This window comes from Eucyclogobius newberryi, unplaced genomic scaffold, assembly GCF_026437365.1.
Source record: "Eucyclogobius newberryi isolate DKJ021-1_F unplaced genomic scaffold, fEucNew1.0.hap1 SCAF_7, whole genome shotgun sequence".
Taxonomy (NCBI): Eukaryota; Metazoa; Chordata; class Actinopteri; order Gobiiformes; family Gobiidae; genus Eucyclogobius; species Eucyclogobius newberryi.
The window spans coordinates 25,792,608-25,815,579 of record NW_027316389.1 but is presented as its reverse complement, the minus strand read 5'-3'; the positions used below and the strand labels follow the sequence as shown (position 1 = coordinate 25,815,579).

Genomic DNA, 22,972 nt, shown 5'->3' with positions numbered 1-22,972 from the left:
ATGTAATTTCCCTTCATTTCAATTTTCTCTAGCTCTCACAATATGAAAACATACAAAGAAATGGCCTGCATTGTGATAAATTCACTCCAATATATTCATAGGCCATTATTTAACGGCTACACTTTTGTTGATAACTCAAATACAAAATCATTAAAAAAAATATGGCGCTAACATTTTTATATATTTACAATATATTTATTTTTGCACAGCTCCGGAGAAAAAAAGCAGACTGCACCACACCATTTATTTTTTATATTTATATTATATTTATTACTCAACTTCTATTCCTGACTTGTGCAAGCATCATGGGCATTTTTCAACTCAAAACATTTCCCGAGGACCACAAAAAAGCTGGATAAAATGCTAAATACTGTGCTTTTTTCCTGTAAGTAGATTTTTTTTTTTACATTTTACACTCTGTTAGTATGTGTGTCAAGATAAAGAGTTTAACATGTTTCCGTTTTGCCACAGCCACAAAAGCATTTGAACAAAACAAACTTTTTTTTGTCAAATCGGAAATATTATGTAGTGGTGGGTCTAATTAGTGCACTTCAGTCTGACTGAAGTCTTGTTTGTGTTTTGATCAAAGTCAGGGCCGGCCCAGCCTATAAGCGAACTAAGCAGCCGCGTAGGGCCCCGAGGCGTTAATAGGGCCCCCAATCTGGCAACCTGTCTTATGAGAAGTGCAAGCGCAGCGTGCGCCACTAGTGTAGTAGCGCTGCTGGCGCGGCAGCGCACACAGCGGTAACATAACGCACAAACCGCATTTATTTGTAATGACAATCTGGCAACCAAGACACCAAACCTGCGCTGATTGGGCAACTTCATTGTGCGCGAGGAGCTCGAGAGCAAAACATAAACACAACAGAACGTGGTCCCTGCGTGGTCCTCATGTCCAGAGGAATATATCCCCCCGATGCCGAAAAAACGAAAGAAGAAACTTCTTGACGATGTAAAGAAACTGCAAACTCAACAACACTCTCCAGGTATTGAACTTCTCTTACAAAGAGACGGTTAATGCTGCTGTTTGAAACAACACGATTCTGTCACGTTAGTTCGCTCAGGCTGGAGGCGACGAGAGCTCTGCCCCGCGCACAATGTGTGTCTGAATGAAAGATAATGAGCTTAACATTTACACCAGCCCCGTAGTGTTAGCTGCAGGTGAGGCCGGTGAGGGGCGTCTATGCCCCGGGTCACTAAGAGGCGGAGATCCGGTCCGGAGAAGCGCCGTCTCGTCCAGAACCTCTGACGTGAAACTTTGGAGTGAACAGTGTGCGGCCCCTGTCCCGGGCCCCTGTCCCGGGCCCCTGTGCAGCCTCACTCAGAGATGAGCGGGTTTGAGTTTGCGTCCCTCTCTCTCACATCACCATGTGTGAGATCAATCGTTGTTGTTGTTGTTTTATGGCGGTTGGCATCCAATTGTTGCATTACCGCCAGACTTTATTCCTCAGACTTTCGTAGTCCTCAGACTCTGTCGTAGTCCGTAAAAGTACTCCTTCCATTGCTTTGGTGTTACAAAGCCCATGAGATCAATCGTGACCCGTGATGTCTGTTTTACTTTGACTTCTTAACGTGCAATGAGAGGAACGTGAAGGTTTATGCGTGTGAGGTCCATCAGCCAATCACATCGCAGCATTGTTTCATGCAGGAGTCCAGTGTGTGATGTTCTGATCAGAACAAACATTTATATTGTAATTCACTTTTAATAGAGCAATAAAACATTTCAATTTATTTAAAAAAAAAAAGTTATAAATTATAATAAATTGATAGTGAAAAATAACCAGACATATTATGATTACGTCTGTTATAGAATAATACTATATATTTTTATATAAAAGTGGCAAAGTTGCAGAAACGCAGTCGCTTCACAATAGCGAGGTTTGGACCTTCACTTCTAGTTCTGTTCATTCTCTGGGAATAACATTTTTGCGCTGTCTAGTTTTATCAGTGTTAATTGTTAATCAAGCAATGCTTATGCCATTTGTTTAATTTAATATAACTTGTTTTGTCACTTTAGCAAGAAGGAACAGTTGGGGGCTGTAAAAGATAAATTAGTAAGGATAACTATTACTTTTACATTTTCAGTTAAAATGAATCAATTTGATCATAATTATTTTTCATAGCCAATATTGTATTGAGTAATTAAGTACCATAATGTATTAATAACTGGCTTTAGTCATTTTCTCCTGGCACAGTTTCATCACATCATCATTTTATAGCATTGCAACCTCAACATTTTACTCTTACTTTAGCCGACTGGACCACATTAAAATGCAGCAGAAGACCCAAAAAAGGTCTGAAAATCTCTGGCCCCCAGACCCCCCCTGTTCATTAATTTAAACTAATGTGCTAATGTGGCTGTCGACCCTTAACGCCCACAAATACGCCCAAAAACATATCTGGGACGTGTGTTATTTGTTCAGGGAGTAGAGGTGATGTCAGCGGAATACCAAGTTGCATTGTGGGATTTAAGTTAGCAATATTTGAGCTTGTGAGGTGTTGAGAATAAACTAACTGGCAAACATATGCCCAGGAGTTTTGGTGCGCTTTGTTTGCGTTGAAGAAAGTTCCCATATGTGAATTGTTTACTGACAATGGCAATAAAACTGATTCTGATGACGTGGTGAGGGGCCCCCAAAAATGTTTTCGCTTAGGGCCCCCTGAAGGCTTGGGCCGGCCCTGATCAAAGTATCAAAGTTGTATTAATTTGTACAGAAGCGTTGAGCTGCCAATGGTGCTTAAATATAATCGGCCAGTATCACTTTTATTATTTACTCGAAATTGAGCGTGAGGCGCTCACCCACTTCCAAACACTCACCAATGCACTCCTCCACTCCGTGCATACTTATTAGTTGTAGGAAAATTTAACATTATTGTTGTAAATGGGCAAAGCCCTTGCAAAAGTGCGCGGTCGTCATCCCGTCAATTTGGCGCACAGATAGATGGTGACAAGAGAAGTGAAAAATATTATTATGGCAACGCAATCTGCCCAACCAACAAATGTCGGCCATATTGGGTCAAAATTTGCAAATGTCGTTACTTTTATGAACTCATCCTAGGGCGTTGGCCCGAAAAGCTGAAATTTGATAAAAGTTGTGTCGGGGAGTGGGACATCAAAAGTCATCCAATTTATTTTGATATCTTTAACCGTGTCTGTGCGGGGAAGCCGAAAACTGTAGCTAGAATTTCAGAAATATCCCAAATTTCAAAATTACTGCGATTTGCGCATACAAAGTCCAAATTGCATCCAATTTGAATCAGCTGTTGAACCCTTCGCCTTAAACCTACTTTAAGTAAAGCAAATTCTGGCGCCATAGCGCCCCCTACAAATTTTATACAGGGGCAAAATATTTAGTTAGGGAAATTTTATTGAATAATAATGCGATAACAGAAACCTCCCATGTTATTCCAATGGGAAAATCGTCAAATCTCTGAAATTTGAACATGAACATGAAATTTGAGCTTACACTTTATATTTTTATTAACTCTGCCCAGGGCGTTTGCCTGATTAACCTGAACATTGGTGTGACTCATCTTTAGGAGTGGGCCATAAAAAGTTATAAAAAAAAAATTTCCAAAAATTACAGTCTTTACGGCACAGCCGCAAACTTTTCCAAAAATATTTATATTTTCAGTACACAATATTGGGGAACAAAGTATGGGGAACAAAAATTGGGGAAGGCTATATTTATCATAATTTTTTTCAGTTTCATGTATTAAGCTGATACCACTACAAAATAACACCATCATATGACATTATTTCGTGATAGTTTTCATAATAAACAAATAAATAAAAACAAAATAAAACCTGAAAAAAGTTATCACGAAATAACATGATACTATCACTATTAGTCAAATAAATTAATATAAAAAAATAAATAGTTTTCATGTTAGAGCGTGATTTGTGAAAGAGGAAGGAAGTAAGGCAACACTGAAGGATCAATACACTGTTGCGCATTTTTTGTTGCATAGGATGAGTCATCAACAAACTGCGTAAAATGGCTGAGGATCCTGTCAGTGCTGTACACACCGCCAGTGGCTGAATTAACTTGACTCTGAGCAATGAGAAATACGAGCTGCTAAGCTCAGAGTTGAGAGATACCAGTCCCTGGGGCATTGTTGTGCAAACACCCATAACAGAACAGTTATAAAATACCCCCCAGCTCCCCTACCCGGAAATGCCAACGGTTCAGAGGGTGTTAACAGGTACAGAGCACTTCCTGGAGGAGGGGCTGAAACAGGACAATGTGTCTATTACCTGACCAGCCAGTCCCTCCCACATTATGTTCAAATATGGTTTGGTAAAGTAGTCTGTTAAAACATGTTGGGAACGGTTGGTCAGGCAATAAAGTCTGAAGTCAAAGACGTGCAACTACAGTGGGTGGTGGTAATGTAACACTTGGATACCAACTGCCATAAAACACCAAAGAAGAAGAACAGGAAAACGTCATGTCATTATGGTGAGTATGGTGAGTAGCCCCAGTTTGCCTGCTCATCCGGGGGAAAGGATAGAGATGGTTCTCTAGCTAAAGACTGCAGGAATCGATTAAAAAACAACACTTTGGGCACATATACGAGGTACCAATACCACTGTGAGAAGGTTAAAGGCTTATAAAAGTCGATTTTGCATTACATAGGCCCTTTAATCAGCATTATTAAGCTCCAGTTGTAGTCTGAGATATTTTCAGGTTAAAACTGAAAATACAGACCGATTGGCAGCTCTACGGTTCATATGGTCAATGTTTTCACATATTGTTGTTAAACTCTAAAATGGGTAATGCTAACTATGCTAATTAATAATTGTACACAAACGCCTCAATTTACATCCAGACTGAACGTTCATTCAGTCATTATTGATCTAAAACCTTGTTAATAATAATAATAACAAATATAGCCGCAAGCGGCAATGATCGGCCCTCGCCACGCCGCCGCCACACCGCCGCCACGCTGCAAGAGGAGGGGGCGCTTACGCGCCCCAATTGTCCTTTTATTACGCTAAACATAACTAAACATTTAACCTCCATATAAAATCTGTAGGGGGCGCTGTGGCGCCAAATGAATTTATTTCACTTCAAGTAGGTTTAGGGCAAAGAGTTTAACAACTGATTCTAATTTGACGCAATTCGGACTTTATCTGCGCAAACGGCAGAAATTTTAAATATGGGAGATTTCTGAAATTCTAGCTACAGTTTGCGGCTTCGCCGCACAGAGACCGTGAGAGGTATCAATGTAATTTGGATAACTTTTGATGTCCCACTCCTCAGTAGCATTTTCACCAAATTTCAGCTTTTTAGGGCCAACGCCCTGGGAGGAGTTCGTAAAAGTACGACGTTTGGAAAAACTCCGAAGTCATGTTTAGCCATTTTTGAAGCAATATGGCCGACATTTGGTTGGGCGGACGGCGTTGCCGTAATAATATTTTTTACTTCTCTTGTCACCATCTACCTCTGCGCCAAATTTCATGATTCTACGATCAGATTTTTTTTGGGTCATTTCCCATCTCTCAATGCATTTTTGGTACATTTGGGGGCGCTGACGTGCCAATTTTTTTTATTTTAGAAAAGGGAAATAGCCAGAATGTAGAGAGGCACGATTTTTAGAGATGTGAACATTTTTGTGACTTTTCGTCAATGTTCACTGGGTGAAAAATAGGGGGGTTGGTCCCGAGAAGAAGAAGAAGAAAGAATAATATTCCGATGCGAAAACAATGTTTCCCATTTTTCAAATATCATAAACTATACATTTTCGGAAAGCGCTCGCGCTTTCCTACCTCATGGTGTGGGTCCCTGGTCACTGACGGGTACTTTCGTTAATTTTGAGTGGGCTCCGCCCACTTTGTGTTTTTGGCCCTCTAAACAGTAATAATGTTCAATTTTTGCATTACATGTTTATATGCACGGAACATGCAAGAGATGGGGAACGTATTCGTGAGCTACTTAGCGCAAATGAGTGCTTTATATGGGGATGTAAAGTGCTCGTTTAGTGCGCACTTTTGCACGGGCTTCGCCCGTTTACAACGGTAATGTTCCATTTTCCTACTACTAATTAGTATGCACGGGGCGTGCATGAGTGAAGGAGTGCGTTAGTGAGTGTTTGGAAGTGGGCGAGCGCTTCGCGCTCGATTTCGTGCGCACTTTCGCAGCCGTGCTTCGCACGGCCTTACGAGATTAATAGGCCTCTCGCCAGCTTGTGGCGCTCGGGCCTAATAATTGTGTGAGTTCGAATCCCTACTCGCCAATTTACTGCATGTCCCTTCTCTCGCATCCCCTATTTCACGCTCCCCTCTCATGTCTAATAAAGCATACTTGCAAAAAAACAAAAATAAATGATGGTGAAATGGTTGCATGCATCTATTAGAAAAAATAAAGTTTCTTTACAAAAAATGTAAGTTTGTGGCAGGAGCTTGCTAGCGGAATTCATGCCACACTACAAGCATGACTACAAGTCCCAGCATTCCTTGCGAGGAGCTAACAGACGAGGCTTCCTGGCGGTTCGGCTAGAAATGAATCTTCTTCAAACGGCACATGTTTTCCCCAAAATAAATATCAGTTTGGTTGAGTCCTAGGGGCGGGCGCAGAGGAAAGTAACATGAAATGGACATGACTCGGACCAGACCGTCCTTGTATGGTGACATCGGTAAGAAGCTTATAGCATAGCTGTAGTTTATAAAGGCGACACAACAGCACCACAGCCTCCATCGTCTCAAGTTGGACAAGGGTTATTTTAGTTAAGGACTCGAGAATGTGTTATATTACGGACTACAATTTTTTTTTATTGTTGCGGAGATGCTTATATGTGTCTCAAGCGGCAAATGCGTATATTTCAATGCAAACGAACCCTTGTGTGTCAACGGATGCTCTGCCACACACAATTAATTGTAATTTTATCCGGTTATAAATAATGGTTATAAGTTTATACACTCGAAGCCACTGGGGTATTTATCATCTGAGCTGGCCGACTCAGACCCCATCGCCCCAAACCTGTTTTGCTGATGGGGCGGCTGGACCCTACCCTTCCCCAAGTGATGTGAACCACTACTTCTGCGTCACTACCTGCCAGCCCTACAGACTAGATCCAAGTGGTAGAAGGTAGTGAGGAGTTTAGACCCTCAACTACCCAGGGCGTCTTGACCTGTTCGGAAAGAGATGTAAGGTGTTCCAGTTTTTCCAGCTGCTGATGGTTCAACTGGCTCAGCTGAAGTCAAGGTGAGGGACCGGACATATGTGAGTCGGTTCATTGGACTCCCTGTGTTGCCGGACAGTAAATCCACACACTTCACAACATTCCTTTAAGGTTTATCTTTTGGAGCTGAGGCACACATGCATGCAAGTAATTGTCAGATCAACAACAGTAACATCAATGGGTTCAGTTGGCTACAATTTGCCTTCATCTTTCTGCAGCCCATGGACTTGGATTCTGGACAGACCGGTCAGCCGTGCATGAGGCTGCAGCTCAGGGCAAAGCAGTCCAGCTGCAGCAGCTTATTGAGAATGGGGCAGTGGTCAACATTGTGTCAATGGACTCCATCACCCCTTTACACGAAGCCTGCGTTCAAGGACAGACCCAGTGTGTCAAACTGCTGCTAGCTGCCGGGGCACACGTGAGACCAGTTTGTTTGTAAAACCTCTGTTGGTGAAATATGGTGATGAAACTGCAGCCTGTCTATGTCATTAGGTGGATGCCCGTAACATAGATGGCAGTACCCCGCTGTGTGATGCGTGTGCTGCTGGGAGCCTGGAGTGTGTCAAACTGCTGTTGGAGTATGGGGCAACAGTCAACCCTCCGTTGTTTACCTTCTCACCGCTTCATGAGGCCTGCATGGGAGGTGTGTCCTGTCACATGTTCACAGAAATGTGTGTTGCGTTAGCACTGGTTAATGATTGGCAGCAGTTTGTGGCGTTTTGGTTTTTAGCTTTTAACAAACTGGATTAGTCATTGAATCTGACAACCCAAATTAGAGTCATCTGAAGCTCATTTTGCTTTCCAATTTGGATAATTGTCTTGACACCAAATTATAAAACATGTCCAGTGTTTTTGTAATTAAAAATGAACATGTTTACTTCATCTCTCTCTCTGTGTGTGTGTGTGTGTGTGTGTGTGTGTGTGTGTGTTTTTTATATACAATTCAAAATCAAAGTTACAGTTCCTTTAAAACCTACTCAGTGACTTGTGTTTTCTTTTAGGTAACTCGGATTGTGTTCAGATCATGATTAACCAGGGGGCTTTCATGGAGGCGCATGACTGTCACTATGGCACACCTCTTCATGTGGCTTGTGCCAGGCAGCATTACGACTGTGTCAAAGTCCTTCTCAATGCTGGTGAGTTGTTTTTTGTAGTTTAGACATGTACAAACACGTAGAGACCTGTGATTCTTGTATTAGTTTAGCAGTTCATAGTATTTTAGTCTTCTCTCTGAAGATGCAACTGTTAAACTGAACCTTAAACAAAGACATTGCGATCAGTCAGTAAAAATGTAATTTGAGATTTTTCCAAAATAGATATTTGATAATAGAATACACTTTTCTCATTCTTCAGGTGCAAATGTGAACGCTGCAAAGCTCCATGAGACTGCCCTTCACCACGCAGCCAAAGTAAAAAACACCAGATTAATAGAACTACTTGTGGAGTTTGGAGGAAATGTTTATGCTAAAGACAACATGAACAAAAAGCCCATAGACTACACAAGTATTGGCTCGCGTTCCTGCTGCTGCCTAGAGTTTTATGAAAGTAAGTTTACAAATGTGCATTCGCAGCATGATTATAAAGGCTGATTATGTTATCTCTCTTTTTCTTATCTTAGACACACCACTGAGTCTGCAGCAGCTCTCCAGAGTCACTCTACGCAGAGCACTAGGCACTAAGGCACAGGACTTTGTCTCAAATCTGGACTTACCCAATCGCATCATTCACTTTCTGAGTTATGCACCACCTCAAGTTTTTGAACTCTAAGATTTAGCATTTGAAATATTTGGTTTTGTGAGACCCACTTAATTTAAAGCAACACATTTATGCTGACACTTAATCAACTAAAATGTTAACCCTACATTATTATTTTATGTCAGTAAATGGCAGTCAGAAGTATTTTATAGTTTCAAAGTGTTACTATGTGCTTTTTTTAAAAGAAGTAATTTATTTTGTCTCATTAAAATTGTCATGTTATTGTTGTTGTTATTGGCTTGTCTTTTTATGTTGCTTGCTTCACATTACTTCAAGACACTTTAGTTTGCAGATTATGGTCAAACGCTTTTCCGGACAAACATTGCGCCACGCAGTTGAACCTTGTTATCTACAGTGAAAGGAAGTCCAGACCAAAGAACATTTAAAACTGCTGTTTACAACCACTCAGTTAAATTATACCCATGACAACTTCACATGTACAAACAAATGGTTTTATTTTTCTGAGTCACATTTGTGTTAGCCATTTTTTTTCCTTGAATTAAATTGCGTTCCATTATTGATCCCACAGACAACAGACACTATAGCACTGACATTTGAGTATAAAAGTTCAAATGATCAAGGCAGTAACAGGTGTAAAACAAGCAGACATATAAATCCCTATTCAACATAGGTGTAAACAGACAAGACATCACAAAAGCACATTTTGTAAACTATGAATTGTTCGGATGAAATTTAAGACTTGGACGGAAATAATTGCAGAAGCTTTTTCTCAGTGCAGCTACAGACAACAGAATAAAACCTGCAGTGGCTGAGGAGCTCGCAGTAGGCTCAAGTGAAAAAGATTTTGAAGGGGCTCATTTTTTGGCTCAAAACAAGTCTACACTCCAGTTTCCTTTCTCTTTACAGGGCCTTGAGAGCTCTGATCCAATCTGGTTGTAGAGACTGTCTGGGGCCTTAACTTTGGGCCTGAGGCGGGAGGAGGGCAGTTTTCATCCTTCTCTTCTTCACCATCTCGAATAGTGATTGAGGAAGTGGAAGAGCTTCGTTTATGTGCAACGGCCTCACCTTGAGCTTTGGGTGGCGCCCTCTGGTGTTGGGCTATGGCAGTGCGCAGGCAGTTGAGCCATTGCTGCTTGTGGTAGACGTCGTTGACGTGCAGCGTGTGCGACTGGCCGTGGGCTGGATCCAGAGAGCTCACACGAAAGACATTTTTAGCTTAAAAAGGAAAAAGAAATACAAAATGAGACCTAGCAGCAATATCATGAACACTAGTGCCACAAAAAACTATAAAATGATTATGACCAAGAAGCAAAATGATTATGATTTTCAAATTTACTAGAGCTTTTTCCACACAATACAGTGAAATTGCGTTTTTGTTTTGTTTTTATAAGATAGTTTGATAGCGCTGATGTTTCGAGATGTGCAACTCCTCCACATTATTTTAACCACACATACCAGTACCTTTTTCTCCAGCCACAAATGCCCCTCTGAAAGAACCGCCCATCCGGATCTCTCCGTCCTGCAGGTCCTCCAGAGCCAGGTCCCGGACTGGGATGGGCTGACGATAAACCTGGAAACAGCTCCTCTCATTTCGAGTCACGGGACGGGTCATGACCAACAACTCAGAGAACAGGAACACATGCAGCCTCTGGAAAGAAACATAATCAGAAACACATTTTAACTTTTAATACGGGTACAAGCAGCTCTTCATCAACAATCTAGGTAATGTACAGAATAAGTAAATCATTTCATCAAATGTAAATTGATCAAAAGAATCCAACCCATTAGTTGAGTCATTTACATGCATTTAGAACTACTAAATGTTTAAAGGGAGTTCTTACCGAGCCGCTCTTGTTGCGCAGTTCACCGTGACAAAGGAGGGCCTTACAGCTGTCTATGATAGGGTCCTGCTGCCTCTCATCCAAATATTCAAGTTTATCTTTGTAATACTGGCATTCGGACTCCCCTTTTCTCACATTTATGTCAGATAATATGTCCTGAATTATGGTTATCTGGAAAAAAAATTAAAATAAACATTCAAATATAAATAGACATGCTCTCTAGAATTGTGTGAATGGAAAAGTTCCCACTTGTATTTGATAAATAGTATAATAAAACAAGCTTCACAAACTTTTGACCTAGATTAGATTGTCAAAACATGCCAATATGTAATATGCCGCCTCAAGACGAGGGGGAAAGAAAAAGAACCGAGCTTCAGGCATCGTATAACAATGACAACAATCAGGCAAAAGGTATGTAAAAGATAAATAGAGTACAAGCGTTACCATGTAATATAATCCATTATGAAATACTTATTTTGAACTTACAGCCCTCTCCAGGCTGGCCACATCTGGGTGATCAGGAGGGGTGTGTCTGAGAATCTCCCTGAGCAGCAGAGGATATTTGACCAGTCGTGAACGTGGGATGTCCAGGAAGCTCCAGAGGTCCAGTTTTCGGCTGAACGGGGACTCAAGGCAGCGCTGCAGAAAGTCCTGCACTCGCTTGTCTTGCTTCTTCATGTCCAACAGGGCTTTTGCTGCGAGCTGGTTACTGCAGTAGCCTTTGTAAGCATTCAAGCCAGGCAGCTAAGAGGAGATGGTCTCATTGTAAATGACAACTTGGTCTCAATTAGCAAAATACATTTAAAATCACAGTTAGTAAGTTTTCTAATTGATAGAGAAAGCCATTGCTTTTTACTTTCATTATTATCACTGTCTAACTTCTCAGAATGTACTTCACAGGTTTTTATTAACTTAATTTATTTGTATTTTATTTAATGTAACCCGTTTTAGGTATTTAACAACATTTTAACACTACATCATGCTTTGTAACTCTTGGATTAGGCGTCTTGTCACCCTCTACTGGCAAAAACAAAAGTCACCATAATATAGGACCTTTAGTAAATCATGTTTGTTAATTGATAAATTAATTGATTGCACTTACCCACTCTATTACAATCTGCCCAAGCTGGTCTACTGTTCCATCAGGACCTGTCCCTTCTGTCAGTTTCCTTAAAAGATCTGCAAAATAAATTAGTCTTGACGTTATTACATTACAATTACTCACACGAGCACAAAAATCTCCAAACACAAAAGTTAATAAATTACCTTGATGTAAAGGGATATATGCATCAAGGTCTCCAAATATGTGCGTTAATTCCTCTTCAGTCATGATGGAGAGCTTCAACATGGGATCATGGTACGCCTAAGTAATAAGACAGACTTAAGCAAATCATAATTGTAAGGCATTTTCCAATTCCTAAACGTTAAAATAACCTTTCTGGCAAGCTGAAGATCTTCAATCAGATCTTGTTCTCCCCTGTACAGCTCATGAATTGCCTGAAAATAAACACAAGTCATGTTAAAAACTACAAAGAATTGTAAGAGCTATTTCAGCTCAAGCTTTTGAAGGCCTACTTCTTGTCGTTTGATCTCTTTGGTAGAGAATGTGCTCTTCTGATGTACGTCCAGCGTCTCGGACCATAGCGTGCTGTTTCTGCGCTTGGTTGGTGTGGGACCTGCCGCTTTGTTTCCTTTGAGCGTCGTCCCTGGAGACTTGCTGTCACTTCGTAAAGACATGGACTGGGGGGAAAAACGCAACGACGAACAATTCAGGGTGAGCTAAACAAATTTACAATCCAAATATTATATGAAATTTGCCATGTACCTGAATAGTCTGTCCAAAGCGGCGAACTGCTCCATTTTTTGAAGGTGATATCAAACTGACAAGGGACGAAACTTTGGCTAGTGACCGCACACGTTTGTTGTTTGGCTCCTAAAATTTTAAACAAATAAACATTATTTTATTTTATTTCTCACAATATCACAGCGAGTCACAATGTGGGATTCTATTTCAGGCAAGAGCACAATGTTACTTTCAAAATCTTTAATCTCACCTTCAAGTCAAAACTCGACAAACTGACTGTATCATCGTCTTTGTCTTTGCGCTTTCTCTTCTGTTGGGGGAAAAAAAGTGTAGTTACAAAAAATTATTAGGAAAACACTTCTGAATAGGAACTTACTAGACCAAATTCCCATGGCGTCCCAGGAGTAAGAAATGTGAAGGAACTGCCTCTTTGTAAAACATGTCTATAAATGAAATAGTCAAAATGTCAGGTAAAAAAAGTCAATAGAACCATTAGTCATAACATATCTATAACTAGTATTTGCTAATTATATTGAATAATTACATGTATGCATTTTCCATTTCCAAAGGGCCACAATGAATGACTATTTTACAAGTCAGCAATTGATGTGAAGTGAAGCCTTTTAGCACTTACATATATAATTATTATTGTTATTAAATTGACTAGTCAAACAATTATATTTGAGATATTTTAGATACAATTCAACCAGTTAAAATATTAATATAGAATGGAGGCTTCTTGATAAGAAATATCTATTTGTTGTGTCTCAATTCTATTCAAGAAAGACACAGTTTTCCAAGCAAATGGTATGACATTCTTATCTCAATACGGGCCTACTTCTCCCTAATTGGGGGGGAATTAAAAGTTAAACTGACACTAGCAGCACATGAATATTGTGAAACACTGAGACACATTTCTCTAAGATTATTTTTGCTTTGAGATTTGAAACACTTTAAATAACATTTAATATTTTAACTCTCAATGTGTAGTGGAATATACAATTAAACAAACAAACGTTATGCGAGTAAGCGAGCTTTCCGATATGTCCCTGAATGCATCATTAGCCAGTTAGCTAAGCGTCGTCGTTAGCAAAACAAAATGAAAGTAGATACGTTTTGAAAATCCCCTGTTTTAATGTGCACGCTGACTGCTAGGTGAATGTTTTTTTTAATCATTATTCCTGTTCACACGTGTACCTACTTCTTGGAGCTGTTTCTCCGGAGCAGTTTGGGGGATGGCTCGGTAAAGCTGATGACACTGGTGGTGGACGTCCGCGATGACACTTTACGAAGTCTCTTTTTATTCCCCATAGTTCCGCAGATATCCTCGTTTTCTTCCATTTTCACGGAGGCTCGGCTTTGAAATTGGTTGCAAGGGTAAAATATCGTGGATGAGAGTAAAAATCGACAGCCTAAACGAATGAAAAGTGGCGTGTTTTGTACAAAAGAGGGAGAAGAGATCGATGACAACAGAACACACAGCACGGCGGAAGTTTGAATATGGCGGATTCTTGGAACTGGACCAATCAGGAGCGGCCCGTGGGCTCCGCTGCTAGGAGACCGTGATGTGGGAGGAGCCAAGATTTCAATGGAGTGAATTGAAAAAAAGACCTTGAATGTGTGTTCAAATGAATACCTCACCAGCCGTGAGGAGTTCAGGGTTTGGTTCTTTATAAAACGCAATAGGAGGTCTTTTAATAGAAATGTCCACACGTTTTAAATGCACTGAGTAACTAACTTTTGAGCCTAATTTTATTGTAGATATTTGTCTTTCACAATATGGCATTGCCAATTTCCACTATTTTTCTACTTGTATGTTGTGTGCATAAGATAAATCAAATATTTCAGTCTAATAGACTACACTAGATTTTTTCCTATAGACCACAAGGGAGAACTCATATAGAGGACAAAACGAACTCCCCCCTGCAGCTTTGTCCTTGATGGAGACATTAAATGTACCCTGAGACCATTTGTATGATATACAATCAAGATTCCTGTCATTCACATGAAATACTGGGCCTTACCTCAGTGCTGCGCTGGCTTCATAAAATCTGTAGAGAGGGGGCATTTGTAATCACATCCTATGGCCAAGACAGGTTCTGTCTGTGTTTTAATCAGCTATATTTTATGAGGTAGCAGTGGCGAGTACAGTGCTGAGTGCTAAGTGATTGCCTTCTGTATAATGATGTGGTCCAATTAACCAAATTAAACACACCAGGGAATATTTACCTTTAATGAAAAAAAATCTGTTTCCAAAAAAACATAGATTACAAAAAAACTCGAATTAAAACGACTTGATCTGACCTCTTCACCAATTAGGTGCTGTTCGCCCCCTAACCACTAAGATTTGTCCTTCAATCCCATGTTCTCCTTCCTCTACTGTATTCATGGCACGTTACTCTCCTTACCTTCAGTAAAAGCAAAACATATTTCATAATATTATTAACATGTCTCTAGCTGAAAAGGTTGTTGAAGCTTTCTTCAAAAGCGGCCTTTATACTTACTCTGCAGGAGAAGTGCTTTAAATAAAGCATCTTTACATTTTACATAGGAATCACTAAAACAATACATATGTCTCCATGCATTACAAATCACAAAAGACAGACTTAAGTATCATATTTTATTTTTTCTTTATTTTTTTACATTGTCCACCACCGTAAGTCACCTGAAAGTAAGACAATAAATGTGATGGTTCAGGGTTGAAAAGTAGGGAGCAGCTGGGACCAGGTTGGCACTGAACAAAGGAGGACAGAAGTTTACCCAAACACGACCTAGTTTTTAATATTTCATTCATTTACAGTATTGTGCACATGCAGAGTGTCCACCTCCCAAAACACTGATTTCATATGGTGCTAGAGACCATATTCAAACATCTATGTCACCAGAAGAAATCAGTTTCTGAGGGCAGGGATTTCATACATTTATCATAATTTTATGCCATGTTTAATTCATTAAAAAAAATACGTTCAACCATGTATTCCTACTAGCTTTAAAGTCAATATAGTTTGTGTTTTATGTCAAGTACTCAAGTCAAGTATTGTATTTGTTTATTTAGGATTCACACAATGAGGCACAAGCGTCATGCCTCGGACCAGAAAGGAGCAAAGAAGTAAATAACTAGTGTGTTGCAACAAAAGTACTTTTCGAAAGTGCAATTTGCTCAAGTCACTTGAGTAATACAATGTAATCTAATAATACTAATAGCGAGGGCCACTGCCCACATGATGTATTACTATGTACTTTGATGATGCCAGATGTGATTTCTTGTATGGATTCTGCAGATGAACAGCAGGGGTGTGTCACTGCACCGCTGACCCTGTAAAGTGGAGGAAATCCTACAGTGAGCCAGAGTTCAGGGAGATATTTTGGAAACTGGGTCGTCAGCGAAACCTGCAGGAAACTCCTCCGTGTGAGTGGCCGCTCCACTTATGTCAGCCCTCAGTCCTCTGCTGTGGAGCAAAAGCACCATCATAACTGCCGTACAGTAAGGCCGTGTACAGCGAAAGGTGTGTCACTGCACAAGTCAAAATAGAAGCACTCAGAGATCTCTGCCAAGGCACATGTCCTATATCTCAATTAAATCATTGAAAACTGTCTTGTACAAAAAATCTTATAGTTCAGGTAAATCATTTTTTAAGAAACATAAACCCTTATCTCACAATGACCAAAACACATTTTAAAAATGGTACAGAATAAATTATAAAACTGCTGGAAATGCATTTGTTCATATATGTAAAAAACACCCCTTATAAGAATATGGTACAAATTTCAAAAATATCAATATACAAAACAATGCACTTGATTATGTTGTGTTAATTATGCAACCTGAATATGTAGTCTATTTACAGCAGCTTATTGTCAAATGAAAAAAAGCCTCCTCCCCTGTGGCTCTTGACTTGCGTTTGGTCCCATGTGGATTCATTTAAGTGTTACATAGGGTTTATGACACACAGTGAATCACAACACCTCTTCCCCATCAATGTCCATACTGCGTAGGGATGTAGCGACTCTCCTTTAAAAGAATATGGCAAAGATCCCACAAAATATATACCAGTAATGTAGAGTTTTGGTTGTCTGTCCTGGTACAATTCTAATAGAACTGTCTGTAAACCCGCTTATAGGGCCTGGATTAAATTAATTGTAAGTACTGTAGCTTCCTAATAACTGAATACCATTTGTTTTCCACAGGTGAAATAGCCTTGACCCTGGTTTACCAAATGGTTATTTTGACTCCACAAGAGGGAGTTTTTTGTCTCCAATGTTGCCAAGTGTTGCTCAAGTTGGGAATTGGTGGTCCAGTCTGCCAAGAGCATGAAATGGCACTAGATAAAATTACACTGAACTGAAGTGTTACTGTGGTGTTACTTCTCTTTATCTAACACAGCAGTTGTTGATCTGTAGTTTTAATCTTTGGATGGTTTTCATAAAGTAACGTTATTATAAGAGTATGCAAGTAATCGCCAACTGCCTCTGCAGCTCTGGCTTTTGAAAAGGTCAAACCCTCTGAACGGGTGAAAGATTTTTTGAAAGCTGGTCATCAACATGTGGGCAGTTTACAGTCAGTAATGGTACCATCAGTAATGGTAAATCCCGCCTCTTGCTTTGCAGGGAAATGCTGTTTTGAACACTTTGATGGTATGACTGGTTCATGACACAGTCGACCCCTGGGATCCATCTACTGTAAGTGCAGTGTAGTCATCCGTTTCTCTTTATAGCTGCCATATTTCCCCCCACTAAGTCAGTGTCTGTCTATGGAGCTATGCATGTCAGTCAATTAATCATCAAAGTAGCAGATCCAATAATGAGGTACATAAATTATTATTGTTACTGTTATTTACGACTTAAATTTAGCTTTATCCTGTATATGGCTCTATAAATATAAGACGAGGGGGCATACAGTAGATTAGCTTTCATATTGGACATGGACTGCTCTTTAACTCATGGTTATAGGTGAGTTCACATATAGGGCAAGGCAGAGCAATTATCCGTAATGGTAATGCTACGAAAATATGCAATCATGTACTCTAAAGGCGGTCAAGAGTCAGCGAGGAGACGCAGAGATGGGAGCTTTCTTCTAAGAGATAAAGTTATACAGAAAATAATGTAGGTGCTTCAAAAGTCTGGTCCTGGTTTGAGCCCATTTTTGTGCTAATGGTTGTTTGGCCTGTTCTATTGTTATTGCGTCTCAGATTTGGTGGTTTGAAGTGTTGCACAGGGTTGTTACCACCTCAGCGTTGTGGGTTCATTTCCTGGCCTCGACCAAATGTCTCCACCCTCTCTCTCCCCATTTCACGCTGTGGCTGTCCTGTCAAATAAAGCCTTTGGGCAAGAATATTGTTTTAAAAAAAGAGAGAGATGTGCTGGTAAAATGTTGTCAAGTGCAGTACAGTGTCCAGTTGAGTGTGAACACCCATAGCCTATTATGCAACATTTACAATTATAACATGTATCATATGTTGAAATTAATCTTTTAGTTTTCCATTTTCAAAATTCATACTATTTGTGAGACATACAAAATGAATATTAATGTAAATGTAGATTTTGGATTGGAATGTGTCAGATGCATGCGTTGTTGAAGGAAATTAATCATTTTTTTTTAATTCTCAAATTGAATAAAATGAAGTGGAAAATGTCCATAGGTCATTCGTGATTACTGAGTCATATAACACTTCCCTTTGTAACTATTTTAGGCACTTCTATTTATAGATAAAACATTTTTGCAATTAACTTGGCATTCTGTTGTGACAAGCCACTATCTATCATCACTTATCACTTACACATGTTTTGTTGTGGTCAGAAAATTAGAGAATAAGTGTGGTGGGAACATCTTGCCCACTCTAGTTTGACTTTAGACAGTTAACATTTAGCCACATTCACTGATCTCAAGCATTTGAATTCCATTCAAATCAGACGGGCAATGTAAAAATGAAACAGGATGTACGTCAATATGTTTGCAAATAACCTTGAGCCAGATGAGTCATTAAACATTGCACTGTGTATTTATTTCTATATAGGAGATAAATGAAAACAGCTTAGTGCTCCCAAATGTGAAACCATGAGTAGCCATTGATTTTTCATGGCGTATAAGATATTCCTTTATTGTCCCACATGGGGAAATTTCATATTATAGTCTTGTCACTAATTACTCCATACTGTTAACTCCTAAAAAGAAATCAGTGAATGAGCATATATTGAAAGACTATCACACTACAATATGAATGACGCAGTGAAGATTGCAGTGTGTGCTACTGCAATATTTAAACTTGTGTAATGTAGGCCAGAAACCAGGTGTGGTCACCTGGCAAACACATAGAAACATGGGTGGGAACGATTACAGCCCAGGGATATTTACATGTCCTGGAAATGGATTGGATAAACAGACTACACCTGGAATAAGGAATGAGACTATTGCAAGTGTTTTAACAAGTGCTATGCCTCATGTAACTTAGAGAAAGACCCCCTCTGCTGGATGTCTCCCTCCTCTCACAACACTACGTTTTGTTAAAGTTTCTTATGCGTCACATAGGAAGTGATCTCAAATGTCAATTAAATGAGACTGTGTATACATTTATGCCGGATGTCCTTCCTGGCCGACCCTTCTCTTATTTTTTGCAAACATGAGATTGAAATGGCACTAGAGTACATTGACTTGTAACTGCAGCTGAATGTATACTGTGTGTATTGTGTTCATTCATACATTGATTTGGCTCATGATTTATTCGAGATATTCCTTCTAACACAAGTCTCAGAATATATCCACGCCTGGGACTGGCACAAAGAGAACAAAGTGTTGTACACAATGACAGATATACACTGTTCGATTACCTCAAACCACTTTAAAAGCATTGAAACTTACCTGTAGCAAGTGGTCACTTACCTCGTCATGGCGTTTTACATTCTCCCATTTCACTCTCGCTTGTCGGATTGGATGCCGCAGTTGTGCCGTACAATAGTGTCCTGTACTTCATTGTATCGATGTCCCCAAGGTTGTCTCCCTGGTATGTGTTTGTGTTTGAGCGCTGGAGGAGTTATGAGATGTAGATGCCACAGCCCACTTCGCCTCTAGCCTCGCTCTACCTCCCTTTCGCTCAGTTTGTCTCATTCCCCTTTCCTTCTTCTCTTTCTGTCTCCTCCCTCTCTCTTCCTCTCTCTGGTCTTTACAGTCACTATGAGCTGTTCAGTGCCAACGTCATTACAGTGACTCAACATGCTGCCCCCTCACACACACACACACACACACACTCACACTCACACACACACTCACACTCACACACACACACACACACACACACACTCACACTCACACTCACACTCACACTCACACTCACACACACACACTCACACTCACACACACACACACACACACACACACACACACACACACACACACACACACACACTCACACTCACACACACACACACACACGAGAGGAAGGAGAGGAGTCTGAATATGTAAGTTGTGAAGCAGCTCAAATACAAATGCTAATCTATAAAGTGATAAAGTGGCAGTACCATTGACGTAGATAGGAACACACCCAGCATGACAAAGCATCTTTTACATCCTCTTCACTTTCTACCTCGGTGTTTTTACATAACCGGCACTGCTGTAATGTGGCGATCATGTGGAACAATCTGCGCTTACCCTTTCAAATGTGAAAGCAGTTTGTCATGATGTAACATCATCTTTTTGCTTTCATTAGCTAAGCACTGGTAAATACAGTGATAACATAATACAGTATTCAAACATAATTACTGGCATGTTTGGTCTTTTGCACTTCCTATAAGCGTAAAGCAATAGGGTACACAGACCTAATTACTTTTTGTGCCAGTCCAAAGCCCAAATAAATGCAGAGAAAAACAATAAAAGGGTATTCAAGAATCTTAGGAGTTAGCTCTATTGTATGGCTTTATATAGCAATAGTATAACAAGAAAAATAAGGCTTAGTCAGATTATTCAATGACAGTAGTTTGTTTTGTTTGTTAGTGCTTAAGCCCTGCCCACTTGTCCTAATTTTAGCATAGAATTCCCCATGGTAATTAACACACTGAGCAAAACTGAGGGTAAATTAGTACATACATACTTGATTGATTATGTTTACAAAAAGATTTGACAGAAGAAATATGGTAGTGTTTTCCCTCTGTCTTGGTCTAGTCATGAGTCGTCAAAGCTCTCAAGTGCTTTCGGTGCAAATCACGTTATTACCAGAACAAAATGGCTAATACGCACTTCCTCTCAGAGACACATGAACTGGGAAAATCCCGTGCTCTGGGTAAAAGCCTGAAACAGGATCTTTGCGGCGATGGCAGGTGAGGCTTTCATTGGAGGAAGAATCTGCATTCCTCAACAGTGACTGGAAACAACAGCATAGTGTCAAAAGTGAACTTCCTACACTGGATTTCCCATAATTCATTGCTGTTAGGTGAGTCAGCTGACCACACTATGAGTCAGGAAGTGAAGCATGAGTGACCCTTAACCCAGATCATTAGACCCTCCACATCTTTTACATAAACAACAACAAAGACTGATGATTTCAATGCAATGATTCAGGAAGCTCTGCCACTCACACTGACCAACACCTCACATTCACATTCTCTGCTTGCCTTGGTCTAAAAAGCCCTTTTGTGTTGCTCAATTGTAGAGCTGCATTGCATATTCTTATGCGACTTTGAATCCCATTTACAACAGTTTGCAATAACTCTCTCTCCTGGCACTGTACAACATTTTCTGCTGTGCTATTCGTCACCATTAAACAAAAAGAAGGAAACAAATAACTGGGAAAACATACAGTAGATACTATAGATTCACTTTTATTTCTGTCACCAACTGAAAAAAATTAAATGCAGTATACTGTGTGACATCTCCAGCTAATCTTGTGACAGACTGCTCAAACAAACACACTGAACTGAACTAATCCAACAAAGATACTGGTTTGTCATTACAATACAACTTGTCGCCCACAAGATCGAGCCAGTGCAACTAATAACTCCTGCTGCCCGGACTCAGCCGCAGTATTCCATGGTATTCATCTGAGCAGAAAAACAAATAGCCCCACGCTGACCAACATCCTGACCATTGCAGCCTATTACAATCTCTAATCCGTCACAGATGTCAGCAACAGCTTTCAAGCAAACATATCTCTCTCCTTTTCCCTGGCCTTGTTTAAACTATATACTACTTTATTAAGAGAATGCAACCATTAACTAATTCAAATTGTCACTTTTCTGGTGGAGGCTGCTTATTTCCATGGTGATGTTATTGCTTGCCTGGAATGTTCCACAAAATGGCATTGAAAGTCTCTATCTCCATGGAGACAAGCAGATGACGCTGACAAGCTTAGTTACAGGTCAAAGTGGAGAGACGACCCCACTCACAGTAAGAATGTTTACATGTTTATAAAGGCATTCTTTTAGCACTGAAACACCTGTTGTTGAATAAATGCAAGTCTAATCCCTCACAGTGGAATATGTCTGGCAAAGCAACGACTATTCCATGTAGAGTAGTAGAGTAGGTTACAGAGTGCACCTTTAAGATATCACAGTTCTATATTGGGAGAGTTTTATTGTCAGGTGTCACCGTATCCCTGGGGTGCTGCGGACCGAGCGACAGAAAAACATCTACGTTACGTAACGACGGACTGAGGAGTCCTAGGTAACTATCACTACAGCAGCACCAAAAGAAAAGACGCTGTTACATAACCACTAATATAATTTACTGCACTGACAAAGAAATATTGAAAGTACGTACACGAGTCGGGTAAACACGTTGAACTGGCGTGGAATAGACAAGTCAAAATCAAACTGTGTGTAAAGGGTCATTCTAAGCAGTGAACATACAGGCTGTACCAGATTGTGCTCCGGTGACATCATAACATGTGAATAGCCTTGAGGTTACAAAGGATACAGGTTAAGAGTTCTATGGTAAACAGTCCTATTGTAGATGCTTCATGATAAATGATTGCAGCCATCCCATGAAACTTTCTGTAGACATGACATAATTCCAAAAATATACATATTTTTAAGGTTAGATATGTGGATACTTCCCTGCTAGGGGGTTGGATAAAACCATGAGCAGGTTCATAAAATGTGGTATACAAATAAAAACTTGATTAATTATGACTGTTTGAGGTTAACCTTTGCAAATGTTTCCAGGACATATGTAGCAAGAATGCATATGGTCTCTTAGCTTTGGAAAAATGCAAAAGCGGTTACTATGAACTACCAAAAACAAACGTTGGAGAGTATGTTTAGCCTTAAGCTTAAAATAAAATGCCATGGAGTGGATTTCAATAGTGACGTGTGTGGGACACACCAGTGGGATGTCCCAGGTGAACAGAAACCTTGTTAATTAAAAGGGTATTTTTAATGACTGCAGCCAAGTACAAGCACTGCAAAGGAAAGGGATGAGTAAAGAAACAACAATATTAACATA

The 22,972-nt window shown here is 40.0% G+C and overlaps 2 protein-coding genes and 1 long non-coding RNA gene across 3 annotated transcripts; 1 reads left to right on the top strand and 2 right to left on the bottom strand.

The window, feature by feature from the left end:
• Window positions 1–6,448: 6,448 nt before the first annotated feature.
• LOC140349431 (ankyrin repeat and SOCS box protein 13-like) lies at window positions 6,449–9,055 on the top strand. The gene is made up of 6 exons (XM_072435748.1): window positions 6,449–6,636; window positions 7,401–7,600; window positions 7,675–7,825; window positions 8,184–8,318; window positions 8,536–8,727; window positions 8,801–9,055. Exons 1-6 carry the CDS (start codon window positions 6,594–6,596, stop codon window positions 8,947–8,949), a joined length of 870 nt encoding a protein of 289 aa, XP_072291849.1. The 5' UTR covers window positions 6,449–6,593; the 3' UTR covers window positions 8,950–9,055.
• Window positions 9,056–9,446: 391 nt separating this feature from the next.
• Window positions 9,447–14,105, bottom strand: LOC140349039 (neuroepithelial cell-transforming gene 1 protein-like). Its single transcript, XM_072435237.1, has 12 exons — window positions 13,745–14,105; window positions 12,920–12,986; window positions 12,794–12,853; window positions 12,565–12,672; window positions 12,315–12,479; window positions 12,174–12,236; window positions 12,006–12,102; window positions 11,842–11,918; window positions 11,226–11,483; window positions 10,740–10,910; window positions 10,360–10,546; window positions 9,447–10,113 (listed from the first exon to the last, which is right to left on the bottom strand). Exons 1-12 carry the CDS (start codon window positions 13,882–13,884, stop codon window positions 9,776–9,778), a joined length of 1,731 nt encoding a protein of 576 aa, XP_072291338.1. The 5' UTR covers window positions 13,885–14,105; the 3' UTR covers window positions 9,447–9,775.
• A 1,043-nt stretch (window positions 14,106–15,148) lies between these two features.
• On the bottom strand, window positions 15,149–19,515 carry LOC140349540 (uncharacterized). The gene is made up of 2 exons (XR_011924540.1): window positions 19,421–19,515; window positions 15,149–15,992 (listed from the first exon to the last, which is right to left on the bottom strand). It is a non-coding gene; the product is annotated as an uncharacterized lncRNA (long non-coding RNA).
• Window positions 19,516–22,972: the final 3,457 nt, after the last annotated feature.

Excerpts from the sequence above, each read along its gene's own strand:
- LOC140349431 (XM_072435748.1), top strand. The coding sequence starts at position 6,594 with ATGGACATGACTCGGACCAGACCGTCCTTGTATGGTGACATCG. Across the intron at positions 6,637-7,400 it reads GTCCTTGTATGGTGACATCG|CCCATGGACTTGGATTCTGG; the intron begins GTAAGAAGCTTA and ends ATCTTTCTGCAG. Across the intron at positions 7,826-8,183 it reads TCATGAGGCCTGCATGGGAG|GTAACTCGGATTGTGTTCAG; the intron begins GTGTGTCCTGTC and ends GTTTTCTTTTAG.
- LOC140349039 (XM_072435237.1), bottom strand. The coding sequence starts at position 13,884 with ATGGAAGAAAACGAGGATATCTGCGGAACTATGGGGAATAAAAAGAGA. Across the intron at positions 12,987-13,744 it reads CGGAGAAACAGCTCCAAGAA|ACATGTTTTACAAAGAGGCA; the intron begins GTAGGTACACGT and ends TTTCATTTATAG. Across the intron at positions 12,237-12,314 it reads AAGAGATCAAACGACAAGAA|GCAATTCATGAGCTGTACAG; the intron begins GTAGGCCTTCAA and ends GTTTATTTTCAG.